Below are 18,359 nucleotides of genomic sequence, written 5' to 3'. Positions count from 1 at the left end.
ATGCCCACATGCTCATTGATTGGGTTTGGGTTAGCTAAGATTTCAGGTTCACCATATTGTGTGTGTGTACTGTTGCTTGCTTCACCTAGGATTGGGGATGCAATAGAAGGGGTCACTGGGGGATCAATAGATTTGTCACTGCTACCAAACTCCCAAACTGGAATGATAGGAGGATCAACACTTGGCTTATGATATGTAAAAGTGAGGAAGCAGCATTTCGAAACCTTATGTTTTTCAAACATTTGAAGCAAATCTTGGTCAGTACAGACTTCGATGTTGACCTTAGTGTCCATACAGTAATAAAAAACTTTAACTAATTCTCCATAGCCATGAGGATTCTTGTCAACAACTTCAGCAACCAGGTCCCTGAAGTTAGTTCGGTCAGCATCAACAACTTTGCTCAGCTCGTACCACCGAGTCCGACAATTGTGAGCAACAATCCGGATTTCTAAGTTGTAGCTACTGTTGGGGTCCATCCTACAGATGAACAAGGAGCAGGGAATCAACACTACAAGCATGGTGACGGTGCACAGGCGCAGGGCTAAGGGACCTAAGACCACGCAAGCGACAGTACTCCGCAAGCCAAGGGGGGAAGCATTTGACTTACCCGTCTGGAAGCCAATCCGGTCGATCCCCGACGCCGTTGTTCCCCACCATGAGAAGCCGTGTCAATCCACTAATCCATGCACGGGGGCTTCGTCTTTTTCTTCTCTCCCAGCCCCACCCGTCAACGCCGCCACTGACTAAGGTTCCACCGCCGCCGCTACGATTTCGCCGCCGCCGCTAGGGTTCGGCAACGGATAGAGTCGGAGGAGAGTGAGAGAGAGATGCCGGTCAAAATTCGTCAACACGGCCTCCGCGCATATGCCTCCCTTAGAGACTAAGGGTATACTGGACATTTTCGATGCCCGGGCCCGCTTGTAAGAGCTCTCAAACGGCCAAAACCGAACGGAATAGGGACGGAATGGCATGGAGGGACAAACCAAGATGCACTTGGGCATACAGGTGTCGACGAACTTTTTAGGGGTATGGAGGTTAGACCCAACTTTCATAATGGCACACAGGTAAAACCCTCCATTTCTACTGGTGTGCCAGCTTACGCGACTCTCTCTTTTTTTTTTCTCTGATGAAAAATCGCAATAGATAGTTCCGAAATTACAAAGATTACTGATTGAAAGTCATTTTCGCTTGTTTCGAAACACAAAATTTAGAATCATTTTCTACCGCTATGTGACGTAGGCTGGCAATATTCTAGTACATACTGTAATGGCCTACGTGCTAGCCTGAATGCGGCATTAGCAGGGATGGGCATAGCAATATAGCATACCGTTCGTAGTTCACCTAATGTTGGAGGCAATTAGGCCAGGGACAATATGGTGATTTGAAATAGTCACCAGTGTACTCAAAATCAGTAGTATCTGTGTAAAACTAGAAACTCATGCAATCACTAGTCACAGCTTCTCCATTCCAAAATACAACCACAAATCGATCACATACACCCGAATTCTCAATATCCATGCATAAGCATAACACACATGCAACCTGCAAACCCACCTGCATTCCTGCACAAGTCACACAGTTCAAAAAAAAAAACTTCCAATCCAAAGAAAAAAGAAAAAGGGTCACTCGCATTCCCACACACAAGTCACCCAGTCCGACTGATAGACGTTCCTCGATGCAGCGTGAGAAAGTCTATACGAGCATGACCGCCGCGGCCAGCAGGGAGGACCCGACGCACGCCGTCCAGGTGCCGCCGCTGAGGCCGCGGGGGGCATCGCTGGAGCCTCCGCCGAAGCGGACCCCGCCTCTGCCGCGTTTCGCTTCCGCGACGTCCGCGAGGCTCGCCGCGCAGATCAGGAGCACGACGAGCAGGAGCGCGCACAGTGGCAGGACCCGTCTCATCGTCGTCATCGATCTCCCAGGCAGGCTACTGCTACCCTCACGGAATGGCAACCTGCTGTGTTGTGGTTGTGGACTTGTGGTGGAGTGGTTTCTTCTTCCCTCAGTTCAGGTTGTCGTGGCCAGGTGCGCGCCCACCTGGGGGTTTTTATGCGCGATCTCAGGAGTTGACCAGTAACGTGTTAGCAACTAACGAGGAGTGCTCGGTACTATGTACGACGAAGCAGGCGGCGGCACAGCCCGGTAGTTGGAAATTCTATGCTGGTTTTTTTATGTTGCTGATGCTTGGCTTGAAAAGTCTGCAGGGACACGTCATTGTTGTTATCTTCAACATTCTCTTTTAGAGGTGTTTGGTTCCGGGGACTAAAGTCTAGTTTGTGTCACATTGAATATTCGGATGCTAATTATGAGGATTAAATATGAGCTAATTATAAAACCAATTACACAGATGGAGGCTAATTCACGAGATGAATTTATTAAGCCTAATTAATTCATCATTAGCAAATGGTTACTGTAGCATCACATTGTCAAATCATGGACTAATTAGGTTTCATAGATTCGTTTCGCAAATTAGTCTCCATCTGTGCAATTGGTTTTGTAATTAGTCTATATTTAATACTCCTAATTAGTATCTAAATATTCGATGTGACAGGAATTTTAGAACCTCCTAAGTCGTTTTCACCTCTGTATTCTGCAGGGGACACATAACACCTGATTATTGCTGTTATCCTCAACTTTATTTGCAAGTCGTCTCGCCTCTGTATCGAAAAGAATGATAGACGTGTTATTCGAGTTAATTAAAATAATTTGACTTAGGACAAATAAAAAAGACACTTTTTGCGGGACAGAAAGAGTAATTGACTTGAATAGAAATTATCCGACAATCGTATTAAAGCTCCGAGATAGGTTCCCTATCCCACTCGGTCTACGGTTTTCTAAGTACACTCACTCTTCTCAGTCAGATGACGTCTTAAAATTATGCAGTCAAATCTCAAAAACTTTGATCACTCTTGAAAAATGATACGATCGAGACTTTGAAAGCAAGTATGTCCCTATTTCAGTTTTGATGGTTAATGATATCCTGATCATTGCAAACAACATGTGTTTTGCAAGGTAATTTAAAGGTAAGTTACAAGGGTTTATTCAATATTATTTTTGGTCCCCTATATTGATTATCTCAGTATTAGTGCAAATTAAAGGATGCGTGTGGAGGCTAATATAAGGACAATAGTTCTAAGTGTTCTTTTAGTCGAGAAATACTTAGATGCAGCTTAAGTCTTTATTATCTTTTGGTTACTTATTAGAATTTCGGTGTTGTGACTACTTGTGAAATCTAGCGTTAAGTATCTCTGGTGAAGCCAGGGATGTGAAAAAACTTTACCCATCTATTGAATTGGTGTGGTTTTTTGAGCAAAATGACTCACCAGATGTTTGTTTTGGAGCAACGGATACTTTCAGCGTTGTTAGAATGCAGAAGTGTCGTTGAAACAAGAATCACATGATGCTCCAGTGATTTATGCTTAAATCACCGGACACTTCACCGAAGTTAAGGTGGACATGGAGTTTTTTAGTCGTCTCTTGCTACACTCACTGCTGGTGGACTCAGTAGGAACACCGAATGGTATCACCGGACAACACATTGTAAATACTAACCTGGATTTGGAATGTCTCGGTTTGGAACACTGATAGGCCATGATAAACATGTATTGGCCCTGCAACTGAGAGGAGGAAAGGCCCAGCAAGTTATGCGTCCATCGAAGGCCCAACAAGGCTACAAGAGCACGGCCGCGGCGGCCAGCAGCTGAGGAACCGACGCACGCCGTCCAGGTGCCGCCGCTGAGGCCACGGGAGCAGCCGCTGCGGGTGTAGTTTCCCCTGGTTCTCGCCGCTGCCGGGCTACCGGGGTAGGTGCTGCGGAAACCCCTGCTGCCTCCGTGCCTCGCTTCTGCGACGCCCACCACCCACCAGGCCACCAGGCTTTGCCGCGGCAGAGGAGCAGGACGAGGAGCGCGTACAGGCACAGCCGCGTCATCTTCGTGCTGGTGCTAGAGACACGGGACGGCTCGTGTTGTGGTGAGCAGCTACCTGCGCGTCTGGGTCTGCTTATGCACGATCCGGAGCTGACCCGAACTGACCTGTTGACCAGTATACGCCACAGGTTCTGAGCACAAGACAAGCAGACGACACGGACACGGTTGTTGGACCTGGACATGTATATCTCTCTGTTTGACGCACATTCTTTTTTACAGAATCTGGTTTGAGAACTTTGCAGGAACACGATGGCACCTAACGCATTGGCTGCCTTCAGAGGGGACGCGGATCACTGTTCTAGCTCAACGTTGAATTTTGCAGCAAGTCGTTAATCACCCTTCCGCTGAAGACAAGGGTTTCTTTTGTCAGTCTACGATATAACTGCGGATCGACAGGCCATAGCCGTGTGTTATCAGATGAACTGGGCTGCGATATAAAAATACTCCAGCATTCTTGGAGGGTGTCTGGGAGGCATGGGCTAAATTTTAGCCCATGTCACATCGGATGTTTGAACACTAATTAGGAGTATTAAATATAGGCTAATTACAAAATTAATTACACAACCCTAGGCTAAATCGCGAGACGAATCTATTAAGCCTAATTAGCCTATGATTTAACAATGTGATGCTACAGTAACCATTCGTTAATGATGGATTAATTAGGCTTAATAGATTCGTCTCGCGATTTAGCCTAGGGGTTCTGCTATTAGTTTTATAATTAGCTCATGTTTAGTTCTACTAATTAGCATCCGAACATCCGATGTGACAGGGCTAAACTTTAGCCCCTGCTATCAAATACGGCCTTGGTAGCGGAGCTCCCTGACACATCCATCGACTCGGTCTATGTGCGCGTGGCCAGGTAGATCGATTGCTAGCTCACACTATAAAGACTCGACGACTTTACAACGCGGTCCAGGCTACTAGTACTCGGTACTCGCTGGGACGCAGCATTAGCGGGGAGTTTGCTTGTGCGCACAGCACACCGTTCATTGGTCACCTAATGTTGATGGCAATTAGAGAGTTTGGTGCGTGTTTTCTAAGTAACCAAAAGCCTGACCACCTAATTTCAATTGCCATTGGGTTGCTTCGGGTTATCAAATTGCGCGTTTACATGCACTCAGAACTAATTGTCTTTGTAAAAAAACTCGAAATTCATGATACGGTCACTAATTACAGTTTCTCCATGGACCATGGCAAATGCAGCAACAGGATCCATGCACAACACTGTCAACACATCACCCAGTTCATGAGAACAAAAAAGGGAACCTGTACGTACTCCAAAATCCAAATAAGAAAAACATAAGAAGAGAAAAACTATGTACGCCATAGACGCTCGTCGATGAAGCGTGAGAAGAGTCTACAGGAGCATGGCCGCCGCGGCCAGCAGCGAGGACCCGGCGCACGCCGTCCAGGTGCCGCCGCTGAGGCCGCGGGAGCCGCCGCTGCGGCTTCCTCTGGCTGCGCCGGTGCCGCCGAAGGCGCGGCCGCCCCTGCCTCCGCCGCGCCTCGCCTCCGCGAGGCTCGCCGCGCAGAGGAGCACGACGAGCAGGAGAGCGCACAGTGGCAGGACCCGCCCCATCGTCTTCATCTGATCTCCCAGGCTATTGCTACCCTCACGGAACGGCGCCCTGCTGCGGTGAATGAATGGTTTCTTCGCTCAGTTCAGGTTGTCGTGGGCAGCTTTCGCGCCCATCTGGCTTGTATTTATGCTCGATCCCCGGAGTTGACCACTTCTGACGTGTTAACAGCCTAAACAAGTAAGCAGGACACCACGAAACCACGGCAGAGCATGGTAGTTGATATTTTACTGAATTTCGTTGTTGTTGATTTGGTTTGGAAAGTCGGCAGGAACGCGTTGCGCCTGATCTTTGTTGTTATCTTGAACAGTTTCGTTGAATTTTGCGAGTCGTTTCGCTTCTGTGCTGAAGAAAGCGATTTTTTTTATGTCACCTCTTGTTGACTGATAGATTGGAGTAAGCTATAGGCGTGCTATCCCATCTATTCACTCCTGATGCCGAAGCTCCCTGATAGGTTCCCTCTCCGACTCGGTCTACGTGCACGAGCCAGGAGATTATGGTGCGCTGTTTATAAGCTGGTTGATAAAGAGCTCCTCCTCCTTCTAATGCATTGTGAGACATCAATTATGTGATTTTCTATATTGAATTTTAAGGAAAGGTGATTCTGCCTTGACATGAACCAGAAGAAGAAGTTATCTTTTTTTTTGTTCCCGGTCCTTTAATTCATTTTCGATAATCACTTTAGAGTTACTTATATATGTAAATTATTGTTTGACAATCAGCCAATGTACTTCTTTGGAGCTCCGCTAACATGGATGCCGCTTTAAAATTTATGCAGTCAAACCTCAAAAGCTTTGATCATTGATGAACACAAAATGGTCCAAGGTTTGACACTTTTTAAATGAGCCGTCCCAAAAAAACAAATCATTCTAGGATTCAAATTTATCTAAAAAAATCATTTGACCCTATTTAGTATGTGCATGTGGCAACCAGTTAGCACTAAATATGGCTAATAAATAGGAGCAATCAAGATCATTATACTTCCTTGTTAATTTGTTCTAAACTTTCTATAATGACTTTTTTTTTGGACGGAGTGGACTTGCCATGACACTTTCATTCTCATGGTCACTATAGACTGTACCCTAAATTACAAGTGTGAACTATAATTAAGACAACCTTATTTCAATGAACAATGTAGCTTCGACTTCACAATTATGCGCGCTTACATGTACACAGAATCAACGCCACTCGTACAGAACTCAACATTTACGACGACAAAGATTTACATCCCCTGACCACGGATTGCGATTCACAGTTTTCCCTGCGTGCGCGCCAACCATGGCCATGCACATCCCAACACCCAAGCACACCGCCCAATTCATACGCAGCAGCTACAGTACTACGCATCTCCACGAACGCACGCTGATACAGCGCGACCGGAGGCAGCCTACAAGAGCACGGCCGCGGCGGCCAGCAGGGAGGAGCCGAGGCACGCCGTCCAGGTGCCGCCGCAGAGGCCGCGGGGGCAGGCGCCGTTGGCGCTGCGGGTGTAGTTTCTCCTGGTGACCTGGTTCCGTGCCTGCCGGGGTCGTAGGTGTTGCGAAACCCCTCCGCGACGCCCGCCAGGCTCGCCGCGCAGAGGAGCACGACGAGTTATTCATCATGTTTTCAAACACAAATTTTGGCTTGAGAAGTTTGCACTTTGCAGGAACACGGTTGCATATCGGATGGGTTGGACTGCGATTGGCCACGTAGTTCCCTGGTACACTTCTCACCCGCCGACTCGGTCTACGTGCACGTGGCCGAGTCGATTGATTGTTAGCTCACACCGGAACGAGTTACCGACTTTACAACGGGGTCCAGGCGAGGTTGCCCCGCGCCACTGGTGCACGTTGCTGCTAGCCTGAAAGTAACGCTCTTTACGATCGAAATAGAAACCCGGCAAGTCGCTTTCTGCTATGAAGATTCGACAAGCATCTGTGTGCTGCCGAAGATCAAAGCCAAAAGAAAGGACATCAGCGATGATCATTATGTACGCAGCCGGCGGATAGTATTGTACAAAAAAAAAGGCGCCCATTTTTCCTTTATTATCCTTTTTTATAAGAGAATAAAATATGGCCCCATGTTGATCAAGACTCAAATTGGGTGATAGTGAGGCCTATTCACGAGAATGGCCCACGGGCCACGTGCAGGTAAAATCAGCAGCAGATGGCCCATCTGCACAACCGCACAATGCAAGTTCCGCAGCCCAACAACCAGCGACAGTCCCGAACCGGAAATCCTATCCTCTCCCGGGAGACGGAAAACTAGTTATTGCAAATGCTTTAAGATTCGTGTACGCACTCATGGCCGTTCAATCTGTATCGTCTTCCTTCGCCGCCCACCTCCATGCCCAGCGCGGCGCCTCGCCCCTGCACGGCCCGCCTGGGGAATGGAGGAGTGGGAGGTGGGCAGGAGCGGCTCGGCAGGGAGGTTGCCGTCGACTGTGGGTGGTGGTCGAGGCGGCGGCGATTTAGGGTTTATGAGGGTGAGGTTTCAATGGCCACCAGCCTTAGAGGAGAAGGTCGGGGGACGGCGGTAGGCCCAGTGGCGAGGGTAAGGCAGTGCTTCTAAGTAGGGTAACAAGCTTTAGGTTAGAGAGGACGAGGTGGAGGATGGCGGTGGACAGTGGGTGGGTAGTGTGGCGGCGTGGAGAAATTTGGATTTTTGCCATTGCAAATATTGAGCTTCGCAATTTTATCATTGTAATTATTGGCTTCGCAAATTTACCACTTAAATTGTTAGCATCTTGATTTTCTTGCCATTACGCCTCTTTTACTATTTTTATATTCCTTTCTATTTTTATAAGTGGGTCATGGGTTGTATCGTGGCGATCAGCGGCCAGCCGATAGGATAAATGGCCGAGGGTATTTTCATCCTTTCGCTGGTCTGAAAAATAGAAAAGAAATATAAAAACAGTAAAAGAGACTTAATGGTAGAAAAAATTAAGATGCCAACGATTTAAGTGGTAAACTTGCGAAGCAAACTTTTGCGATAAAGTTGCGAAGGCTCAATGTTTACAATGGCAAAAATCTAAATTTCGGCGCGGCAGCCGCCGGCCGAGGCGGTGGAGGCGGCGGCGGGGATGGTGAGCTGTGCAGGGAAAAGGATGAAGGGGAGGATGGGTCGGCGTTGGGCTGGAAGTTCACATGCATAGAGAGCCCCCGTCCCGAACTCCTTGCCTACCCCCACATCCGACGGCGGAAGAAGCGCCGCCCGCCACGGCCAAGCCCGGCGAACCCCTCGGCGTCCTGCGCCGCCAGCTACGCGTACGTCCCATCCTCTCTCTGCTCGCATTGATCCCGTCCTTCGATTAACCGTGGTAAAACAAAGATTTGGACCTCACCAGTAACCAGTTAACCTAATAATTGTAACACCCCAAAAGTCTTCTTATTGCCAAATGCCAATGCTTTATAAGTACCAATTTCAAGTAATCGTCTTATTTTTGATGCACATAAAAAGTAATGTATGGGCTACCGATCTTTATTCTCCAGCCATCTGCTTCAGATCATGCAACATCGGCATAGAAATCTTGTATTGTGATCCGGACTGCTATTGGGATCCTCACTGTATGCTGCTCGTTGTACCAAGTCAGGCTGCCAAATGTGTAGTCCCCTTGCACCTTCCACAGTGGTTTTATGCTAGCCTTGAAGGTGTGCACTTTCTTTGTGGAATTGAAGACTAGTGTTGCTGGTTCAACTCTGATCTTGACTCCTAAGGGGGACTGAATGTCTGATCGATAAACCGCGTCGATCTTGCCAACATTTGTCACTGTTCTCTCCACCTTAATTGTGTGCCTCAGTTCAGGAATAGATATAGATGGCAGGTTTAGGTGATAGGCTGGCTTCGTTGTGATGTTGCAAATCTCGTATTTCTTGATCTGGCATTCAAAGAACTTGTTGTACTCCCTTGGATCAATGTCGTAAATGAGGCCAGGATCAGCAGCTCCATTAGGATTTATGTTCCCCCCTCCATAGTCAAATGGGTCAGCTACCTTCCTAGGTAGTGCTTCTGCTAAAATTGGCGTGCCATGTTCATCCTTGGTTGATGCTTTTTCCATGCAATAGGTAAATCATAAGTAAGGTGGTGCATATGAGTTCACCGATATAGCATTTCATGAGGATGAGATGATTACCAGAGGTGATAATTGCAGATTTTAGGGCAGCATGAGACCATTGGGGATGTAGAACCTTTAGCAATGCCACAACACCTGCTACATGTGGTGTTGCCATTGATGTTCCTGAGTTAAATACATACGCATCTTTTGTGGCTGCTAAAATGTTGACTCCTGGGGCTGCTATGTCAGGCTGTTAAAAGTGGTAATGCCAAGATCAGGAAAGTGCTGTTGCAATAAATCATAGCTAACTTATGTAATAAATTAAATATCAGCCTATATCCTTATGTTCTATATTTTTGTCACAAGATGCATGCACAGGTAAAATGTAGATGACTTTCCCCAAAACAATTTAGATTGTCTATACAAAATGGATTCACTGTGTTCAGCTTGTGTACCTTAAGAATTGTAGGGTATTTGATGGATGGGCCTCTTGAGGAGAACATTGCAACCTTTGGTGCCAGAACTTGTTTTCCTGTAACGCTGCTTGCTGGCTCAATCTTTACAATTGGTAATCTACACAATTACATTACTAGACTATTTAAGACTTTTTGTGGTTGTGGAGAAAATATAACCGCTAAGCTTGGTAGCTCACAAAATAATTCTTACCGTTGACTGCCAATGTATGTTAGAACTTGAAACCCAATATCAATGTCAATTAAAACACAGGGCATGCCTTGGCATCCCTCAGTGCTCACAAGAAAATCTGTGGTATATAGAGCCAAAATAAGGCCAGATGCGCCACCACTATGGACATTTGCTAAGGCATCTTCGAAAATTTTTGCTACTGGGCCAAAAGTTATTTCAATGCAGAGAACAACTTTTCCCTTGATATTTGTGCCATTTAGCGCTTCCCTTGAACAGCTGTAAACAGAAAAATGAAAATGATTGCTCAAAAGTACTTCCAACTTAGATCCGGCATATATTGAAAAATGTAATTAATTAAGAAACTGAACAGCACTCAAACATACTTGCCACCGTTTACAAGTGTCTGGAATCTGCTGTTGGATTCGTTCTTCAACATGTAATATAGTGATTGGCCCTGCAAATATATATAAGAGACTATTAGACATTAGTGGAATAGAAGCCTAGAAGGTGCCCCCCCAGCATTCCAAAAGAATAATGTGCCTCTACTACATACAGTTAATTTCTTCTTGTTTCCCAGGGTAATGGTAGTTGGAAAAGATCGATCGATCTTGCTTGCTGCGACTGTAATGACCCAAGGAGCTGTGTTAAAGAGAACTTGTGATCTTGGACCACTGTTTCCCCCAGCATAAACAACAGTAATCCCATTCTGGATGGCATGGAGTGCACCAAAAGAATCCTCATCGACGACTAATGAGAGAGACAGGATGTCAACTCCATCATGTATTGCGTCGTCCATTGCTGCTAGCACTGCAGCATTTGTAAGGTATACCCCATTCTCCTCCTCCCACCCAACTTTATACACTGCAAGGCGCGCTCTGGGTGCACCACCACGTGCTACCCCTTCCCCCAGGCCATGGAGGCTGACTCCCTCTACCACTGATCCAGCTGCTGTGGATGCTGTGTGCGTTCCATGCCCATTCATGTCTCGAGCAGACATGTAATTCAGCTTGTGGCTGGCTTTGTTGAGACCTGCAGCATAATACCTTGCGCCGATGATTTTCCTGCTGCAATTTGTACGCCCCCACTCTTGTCCTAGTTGACACACACCCTTCCATCGTGGCGGTATTATTCCGTATCCATGATCGCTGAAACTTCTTGATTCAGGCCAGATCCCTGCATCAATTGTCTTACTTAACTACATCCATGACACCATTCATTAAGGTTTTTAAGTAATTTATTGCCAAAAGTTTACAGCTGAGAGCTGTCTTTGTAAACTGAAGGACTGACCTGTGTCAATTATCCCAATAATTATGTCTTCTCCATAATTGCTCCTCTGCAGAAGTTCACTAGGTCGCTGGTAATTCAGCCCCAGGAAATCCCAGCTTTGCGTGGTCAACAATTCATGCTTCTGATTTGGAGTAACACTGATTACTTCAGGTAACTCTGAACATAAAAAATATGTAAAGTCAATCTTCTATTGAAGAGAACAGAGAGAAGAACTTTATAAGATTCTCCCTGGGAAAGTATGCATAGTTATAGAGATCAAATAGAACTCATCAGAGAACACTCAGTTTTCCTCCTGTGGAGGGCAGTGCATTACTTAATGGAAGTGAATTAGTTTCAGATAGAAGACATTCTTTCAACCACTAACGCAATATATGTTTGTAAGTGTACTCTATTCAGTCAGCAAATAGGATCACATATATTCAGTTTGGCGATCTTAACTAGCAATAGCAGACTTAGCAGTGAGCTAAATTTCTTAGCTAATGCCAGCGCACCTGCAAGGTTTGCAGCCTGATCTTCAGTTAACATTGCCGCAAATCCTGAGAAGCCATGCTTGTAGCTGTAAGCAACGGAGTCTATTGCCTCTTCCTTGCTGAAACTCAGCTAGCAAGCAATGATGAGAAACAAATACACACATATTTGGAGGTCAAACAAATATGAACTATATACAAACTGTTTCTGATGGTATGGACTGGAACTCAAAAAACAAAACAATACATAATGGTTACCTTCCAAGGATGGTGCTGAGTATTTCGTGGTGTGAAGCAGCGACAAGACTAGGGTCATCATGTTTCTTGTCACCCAGGTAGGCAATGTATAACTATGCATACAGAGATACACAAAACATCATTTAACGGATAATAGGGCTAATTATATGTGTAGACCTCAAATCTCAAAACAATTTTGAAATTAAAACTCTAGATATACCTCCCTTGAAATTTGAATACTGAACTCTGAGTATGTTAGAAGAAATTAGAAGGATGATTTTGCTTTGAACTGTGAGCAATGGTCTTTTTCGTTCCTCCTTTTGTTCAGTACTTTGGTTTATAATTGCTAAAACATTTCTTTTTCTGTTACTTTTATACATGAATACATGTAAATGGAGTACTTTTATAAGTAATTCAACAAATTTATTTTCATATATTTTTAAAACTAATTTGATACCCAAACTACAAGTTTATGCACCATGGTTCTTGTGTACTAAATATCTTCCAATTGAATAGAACTATGAAAAGAAATATAGTTTAACGTTCTATTCATACCTTGCGAGATCCATCTGCTCTGATCATGAAACTAAAGCAAATCAGGAGGCAAGCTGATAGACGCTGAGAGCGAGAGTGAAAAGCCATGTTGCCAGTACATGCTAATTCGATCCAGTGGGTTACGCTATTTGTAGGCTATGAGGTCTTCAGTTCTTGTAGGTGGCTATGTCCAGGAAAAAAAGGTCAGAAATTTGGTTATGTCTTGAAAGAAACGCCAGAGACAGGTTCTGTTTGACGAGTCAATCTTTGAAAATTCATCTCTCGCTATCACTGTGTGTCTCTTGTCATCATTTATCACTGTGCAAGACAAAACGGCATCTGATTTGCTTAGTAAGCTTCTTGGTGGTTCAGCTTCCTCCATGGAGCCTCCGACAAAACTACTTAATTTGATGGGATTGGTGTTTCTCCTTGCTCCAGTTCAGTAGCTACAACCTCCAGCTTATCTTGCATGTTTGCTATATTTAATATTCATTAATTGGAGCACTACCAGAGGTATGCTATAATTTTTTCATCTTTGCTACACACGTGTTAAACTAAGAAATTAAACTTGTGTAGATGTGGACTGTGGAGGACAGAAATACAGATTCCAAACGAGGTTTGCACTACAAAAACTCAGGGCAATAGCCAAAGACTCTTCTGATTTGTGCTAAATGTAGTTTCTCTGAATTCAGTCCATCTTGTGTTTCTCAATCATTGCGGAATCTTGACAATCCACGGCGATGATTTTGTCAGTTTTTCCAGGTCACTGCACAACATCGCATGTAGTCACCTTCCATGGTCTCACCAACGTACTAACGGATGACTATGCAATGATGCTGGTTCTTCTAATGTGATATGCCATCAGAGTCTTCAGTCTACCTTTGCTTTCTTTGGGACGAAGTAGAAGAAGAAAAGGCTCAGCCTCATGCTGCAATATTCTGTTTCCTTCGAGTTGAAGTATGACAGGAAAGGTCATAACCTGATGCAGTATACCTTTATATAAGATTAAAAAAGAAAAATCTGAACTTGTATCAGGCATCTTTTCGGTGGGTAATTATACATCACCTGTACTGTGTTTTTTTTTCTTTCCAGACACACATGATAGATGCATATTGTTGCATTAAGAGGAAGAATAATTAAGAGTTTACAATGCCAGTCTGAGGGGAAACTCACAATCCCAAGAGCATTAGAGGCTACTTATACAAATAACAGAATAACCAGTTCAAGGCAAGGATCCTAGGCTACCCTAGTGGCTTGGCAATCCAAGAGCTGCAAGCTGCTTGGCTCCTGCATGCGTGGCAGAGTTTCTCTTCCTCCAGACCTCCACGATGGAGACGACAAATTAGCTTTCCTCCATGCCTGGTAAAATTACGCTATCCTCCATGCCCGTTTGCAGCTGCACTGTCTGAATTTGGTGCCAGAGGTCAAGATACTGGGCGATTGCTTGCACTGTGAGCGGACTAGTGATTTCTTGGATCCAAAGCTTATTGGATATGCCCTCAGCCACCGTTCTTGACAAGAACATGTCTTCAAAGTGCGTGGCCGACTAAGCACCTGTACACTGTACTGCGTGGCGTTGTCATTGGCTAAGGATGGTCAAATGTGGACCATTCTGTTAACTTTCCCCCCCTCATTTAGTGTCCTTTTCAGCATAATGAATGTGGCCAAAATAGAGTTCATATTCCATTTGACAATTGCAGTCCTCTATATATAGGCACAAAAGATTGAGTCTCAGAGCTGCTCGGGCTTGGATTGTTATGGACTTAGCCGGTTAGCCCCTGTTTGCTTGGGCTTCTTCTAGAGTGCTAGCGGGCAACCAGAGAAGCCCGCTTTTGAGAAACCAAAAGCTTTCCCTGATTGCCTGGCAATATGGAGCTGTGGAGAAGCCAAAAATCACCCAAACAAACACGGACTGACTCAACAAGCTTGGCTTGTAGAGTCATTGGAATTTTTATTGTTATCCTAATAAGCCAAGTTGAGGTGAGCCCATGGTCACCCTCCACTAAAACTTGGGGCTAGCAAATGACTTGGACCTGGCTAATGCTACTCGGTCTTCATTACCAAGTAAGCATCTGTACATTTAGATATATCATTATATCCAAACAACTACCGGAATCAGGGCGTTTCGGTGCCTAAATTTAGCAAATTTAAAGAAAAACAAACCTTTTAAACCCTCCAATTAATAAAAAAGAAATAAAAATATGTATACTGCTTATTTTCACAGGTTGACGGCTCTAAGTTTATCATAATGTATAGTGCATGATTTTGTTGTATAATGAATACAAGCATATTTCAACCAAAAGCACTAGAATTGTATGCCAATAGAGCTGTATTTTCAATCATAACGTTGTGGTTGTAGAACAAAAACTTCTGTCAAGTTTAGCTACAGAACTGTGTGGACAGTTCAGCTGGTCATGTTCAGACTGTTTCTATGAGCGCCATGATATTGGTAAGAACACTATGACATTGGCTGCATGTTTCACCTACTTATGCAACATCAGCATATAAATCATGGATTGTCATCCGGATGGCAATTGGAACGCGCACTGTCTTTTCGCCATTGTGCCAAGTAAGGCTACCAAAAGTGCAGTCCCCTTGTAACCTCCAAAGAGGTGATAACTTCACCTGAAATGTGATAACTTTGTTTGCAGCGTTGAACATGAGAACATGCCGCTCAACATCCATCTTCACTCCGGCTGGGCTTTCAATAGAAGCGTGGTAAACTACATCGACCTCACCTACATTTGTGACCGTTCTCGAGATGGTAACCGGGTACCTTAGGTCTGGGACCGAGATGGATGGCAGGTTCAGGAGATACCCAGGTAGCACCGTTGCATCGCAGACTGTGGATGTCTTGATGATGCACCCAAAGAACTTGGTGTAATCATTTGGATCAATGTCGTAAATCAGGCCAGGGTCAGCTGCCCTGTTGGGGTTTATGTGGCCCCCTCCGTAGTCAAATGGGTCAGCAATCTTTCGAGGCAATCCTTGTGCGAGTATGGGCATGCCACGCCCATCATTTATAGATGCTTCAGCCATGCAAAATGTGACAAGAGGTTAGACAATGACTGATGTTGCTTGACATGAATTAGAGGTGGTGTTCTGAATTCTGGTTAGAATGTAAACTAAATTACCGGTGGTCATGATGGCTGATTTCAGTGCAGCAGGGGACCAATCTGGGTACAGAGCTCTCAGTAGCGCGATGACGCCTGCTACGTGTGGTGTTGCCATAGATGTCCCTGATTTGAATACATATGCATCTTGTTGAGCTGCTAAGATGGTTGCTCCTGGTGCAGCTATGTCAGGCTGATGAGGAAGCAATGCAAGATAGCAGTGAGATGGCAACATAATGATTGAGTCACCAGTGGAGGTGTACATTTTAATAGCTAGGCACCTTTATAACTTGAGGGTAGTCGATCGATGGACCTCTCGAGGAGAATGCTGCCACTTTTGGAGCCAGTGCCTCTTCACCTGCGACGGTGAGCGCTGGTGTGATCTTTGCAATTGGTGACCTGAATAAAACAGTGAGAAATTTATCGGAGAAAAGCTCGAAGTTATTGCAAAAGGATCCCATAATCATCTGGGGACTTCTAACCCGCAATGTCAATTGACCGTTAATTGAAGATAGGGATGCAGTTTGCATCATCACGAATAACACTGAAACAACTATCATCTTCACTAATGAGATAGTCCTCACCACCTGCAGTTATTGCTCAAACACAACTATCATCTTCACTAATGAGATAGTCCTCACCACCTGCAGTTATTGCTCAGTTTTCTTGTCTTGTTTTGCTGCAAGCTCTCTTTATAAAATCTGCATTTCTTTTGTAGCCTTCCTTACCGCAATGATAGCAAACAATAGTTGACTTTGGATATGACTGTGATTTCCCCCCGGATTTGCTTCTGCCATGCTAAATTTTAACTTGACTTCGACTACGGCTTTCTTCTTTATTTTGAGCCACATATGCATCAGAAGATGATGGCAAATTGTTGCCCTTTTCTTTTCTTCTAGCTTCCTCATTCAGCAGGATGTTCTTAACCATCTCAAGAGTCAGCTTACCATGGAGCTGAATTGCTAAGTGACACAACAAGCGTGTTCCAGCTGTCCGGCAATGAGTTCAACAATAATAATACTTGCACTTTATCATCAAGATTTATCTTCATAACTGATAGCTAATTTATGTGGCCTGAGAAGACATTCAAGTGTTCAATAACACTGCTGCCATCTCGGTACTCTAGCTTTGCAAGTCGCTTTACCATCGAGGCGTTGTTCACTGCTGTCTTCTGCTCATACATAGACTCCAAATTTTGCCATAACTTGAATGCATCTGTGTCATTAGCAACATGGTAGAAAATATTATGGTTGATGTATAAACGAATCATACCTACTGCCTTCCAATTTAGAACTATCCGATCTTCCTCCATGACTCCTGTAGGAATTTCATCTCTTATAATTGGCTCATATAAATCCTTGCAATACAGCAAGTCCTCCATCATGGGCTTCTATAGAGAGTAATTAGAAGCATCCAACTTGATCATACCACTTGACATGGCGCTATCTTCCATGGCCAATGTGAGTTCTTCACCTCCAATAGTAATTATGACCTGATACCAATTTATGTTGGGATAACCACGCAGCGGGAGCTGATAATTTTAGCAAGCATAGGATGTCAACCTATTCACGAAGGACAACATATGTATCACATATATTTGGAGGAAATTACAGCAGGAATATATCAACTATTGCAACCGGATCTCATCACCAATTGCAACTTGCAACTGAGAAACACATCAACCAGAGAGACACTAGATTTAATGTGGAAAACCCCAAATCGAGGAAAAATCACGGGACCAAGCCAGCCAAATCTTCTTCCACTACATCAAGATAGGGACTGCCAAATCTGCTTGTGGGAATACAACAAGTTCTTCTCTAGATAGCACTAGAAGTTCACATACATCAAGATTTCACTATCTTGGACAGCAACAACAAGATTTGGGGCTACAAGCTAGGGTATGGAAGGACCTCATCAAAGAGTGGTGGAACACCAGATTGGAGGCACTAAGGCAAAGAGTGGTGGAACAATAGATTGGAGGCACCAAGGATGAGGATCTGCTGCTTCTCAATCTTGCGGACGAATCCCTCTTGCTCTCTCGCAAGTTCTCCTCTCCAATCTCCCTTCTTCTCCCTCTCTCTGTTCTTCTCCTTGTGGAGGATGTACTCTGAAATTTCATGGCTCTCTCTTCTCCCTTCTCTGGAGGCTTCTCCTTCCTTCTATTGTAAGGCAACACACAATGTGCTAAAGCCACCTAAGATTGGTCCACACCTTAGACTTTGTTTCCCTTGCAAGTGGGGCTACTCACTACCACATCACGAGGAGGATTACCCAACACCAAATATGATATAATTTTAAGGGTACTTTCTTTAAGGCAGTTGGTGAGGTCACTGGACAGCACCAGAAAGTTTGAGCTTCGCAAGCTACCCGAATCCCTATTAGTATTTCAATTGTTTGAACAAGTGTGTGTATAAAACAAGTTGTCAGAAATCAAGATGCCTCAGCAGTCTGAGGTTTAGCAAAATCAGAGAAAGGAGCCCTTGAAACTATCTAATCGTGAGAAAAAGAGAAAGATCTATGATATTTGTTTTGGT

The 18,359-nt window shown here is 44.7% G+C and overlaps 2 protein-coding genes and 1 long non-coding RNA gene across 4 annotated transcripts; 1 reads left to right on the top strand and 2 right to left on the bottom strand.

Moving 5' to 3' along the window:
* Positions 1–8,850: 8,850 nt before the first annotated feature.
* Positions 8,851–12,912, bottom strand: LOC117857040 (subtilisin-like protease SBT3.5). Its single transcript, XM_034739512.2, has 10 exons — positions 12,734–12,912; positions 12,200–12,291; positions 11,966–12,063; positions 11,475–11,630; positions 10,741–11,360; positions 10,571–10,641; positions 10,209–10,463; positions 9,998–10,115; positions 9,621–9,792; positions 8,851–9,535 (listed from the first exon to the last, which is right to left on the bottom strand). Exons 1-10 carry the CDS (start codon positions 12,818–12,820, stop codon positions 8,994–8,996), a joined length of 2,211 nt encoding a protein of 736 aa, XP_034595403.1. The 5' UTR covers positions 12,821–12,912; the 3' UTR covers positions 8,851–8,993.
* Positions 10,873–13,862, top strand: LOC117857042 (uncharacterized). 2 transcript variants are annotated; one of them, XR_004640707.2, is made up of 2 exons: positions 10,873–11,010; positions 13,289–13,862. It is a non-coding gene; the product is annotated as an uncharacterized lncRNA (long non-coding RNA). The 2 variants fall into 2 exon arrangements; XR_004640706.2 differs by lacking the exon at positions 10,873–11,010 and adding an exon at positions 13,036–13,149.
* Positions 13,863–15,023: 1,161 nt separating this feature from the next.
* LOC117857041 (subtilisin-like protease SBT3.11) lies at positions 15,024–18,265 on the bottom strand. The gene is made up of 3 exons (XM_034739513.2): positions 16,107–18,265; positions 15,847–16,018; positions 15,024–15,741 (listed from the first exon to the last, which is right to left on the bottom strand). The coding sequence occupies exons 1-3, from the start codon at positions 16,383–16,385 to the stop codon at positions 15,200–15,202; spliced, it is 993 nt and encodes a 330-aa protein (XP_034595404.1). The 5' UTR covers positions 16,386–18,265; the 3' UTR covers positions 15,024–15,199.
* Positions 18,266–18,359: the final 94 nt, after the last annotated feature.

The sequence above is a fragment of the Setaria viridis genome, chromosome 5 (genome assembly GCF_005286985.2).
Source record: "Setaria viridis chromosome 5, Setaria_viridis_v4.0, whole genome shotgun sequence".
NCBI classification, from domain to species: domain Eukaryota; kingdom Viridiplantae; phylum Streptophyta; class Magnoliopsida; order Poales; family Poaceae; genus Setaria; species Setaria viridis.
Note: the sequence above shows the minus strand (reverse complement) of the source record. Positions and strands in the feature narration are given on the sequence as shown.

What these genes read in the sequence shown, in the direction of transcription:
- LOC117857040 (XM_034739512.2), bottom strand. Translation starts at nt 12,820, where the DNA reads ATGGCTTTTCACTCTCGCTCTCAGCGTCTATCAGCTTGCCTCCTGATT. An exon ending in GAAACAAGAAGAAATTAACT is followed by an intron (nt 10,642 to 10,740) that starts GTATGTAGTAGA and finishes ATATATTTGCAG; the next exon opens with GGCCAATCACTATATTACAT. An exon ending in ATCTGCAATTATCACCTCTG is followed by an intron (nt 9,536 to 9,620) that starts GTAATCATCTCA and finishes GCATGGAAAAAG; the next exon opens with CATCAACCAAGGATGAACAT.
- LOC117857041 (XM_034739513.2), bottom strand. Translation starts at nt 16,385, where the DNA reads ATGATAGTTGTTTCAGTGTTATTCGTGATGATGCAAACTGCATCCCTA. An exon ending in ACTACCCTCAAGTTATAAAG is followed by an intron (nt 16,019 to 16,106) that starts GTGCCTAGCTAT and finishes CTTCCTCATCAG; the next exon opens with CCTGACATAGCTGCACCAGG. An exon ending in ATCAGCCATCATGACCACCG is followed by an intron (nt 15,742 to 15,846) that starts GTAATTTAGTTT and finishes GCATGGCTGAAG; the next exon opens with CATCTATAAATGATGGGCGT.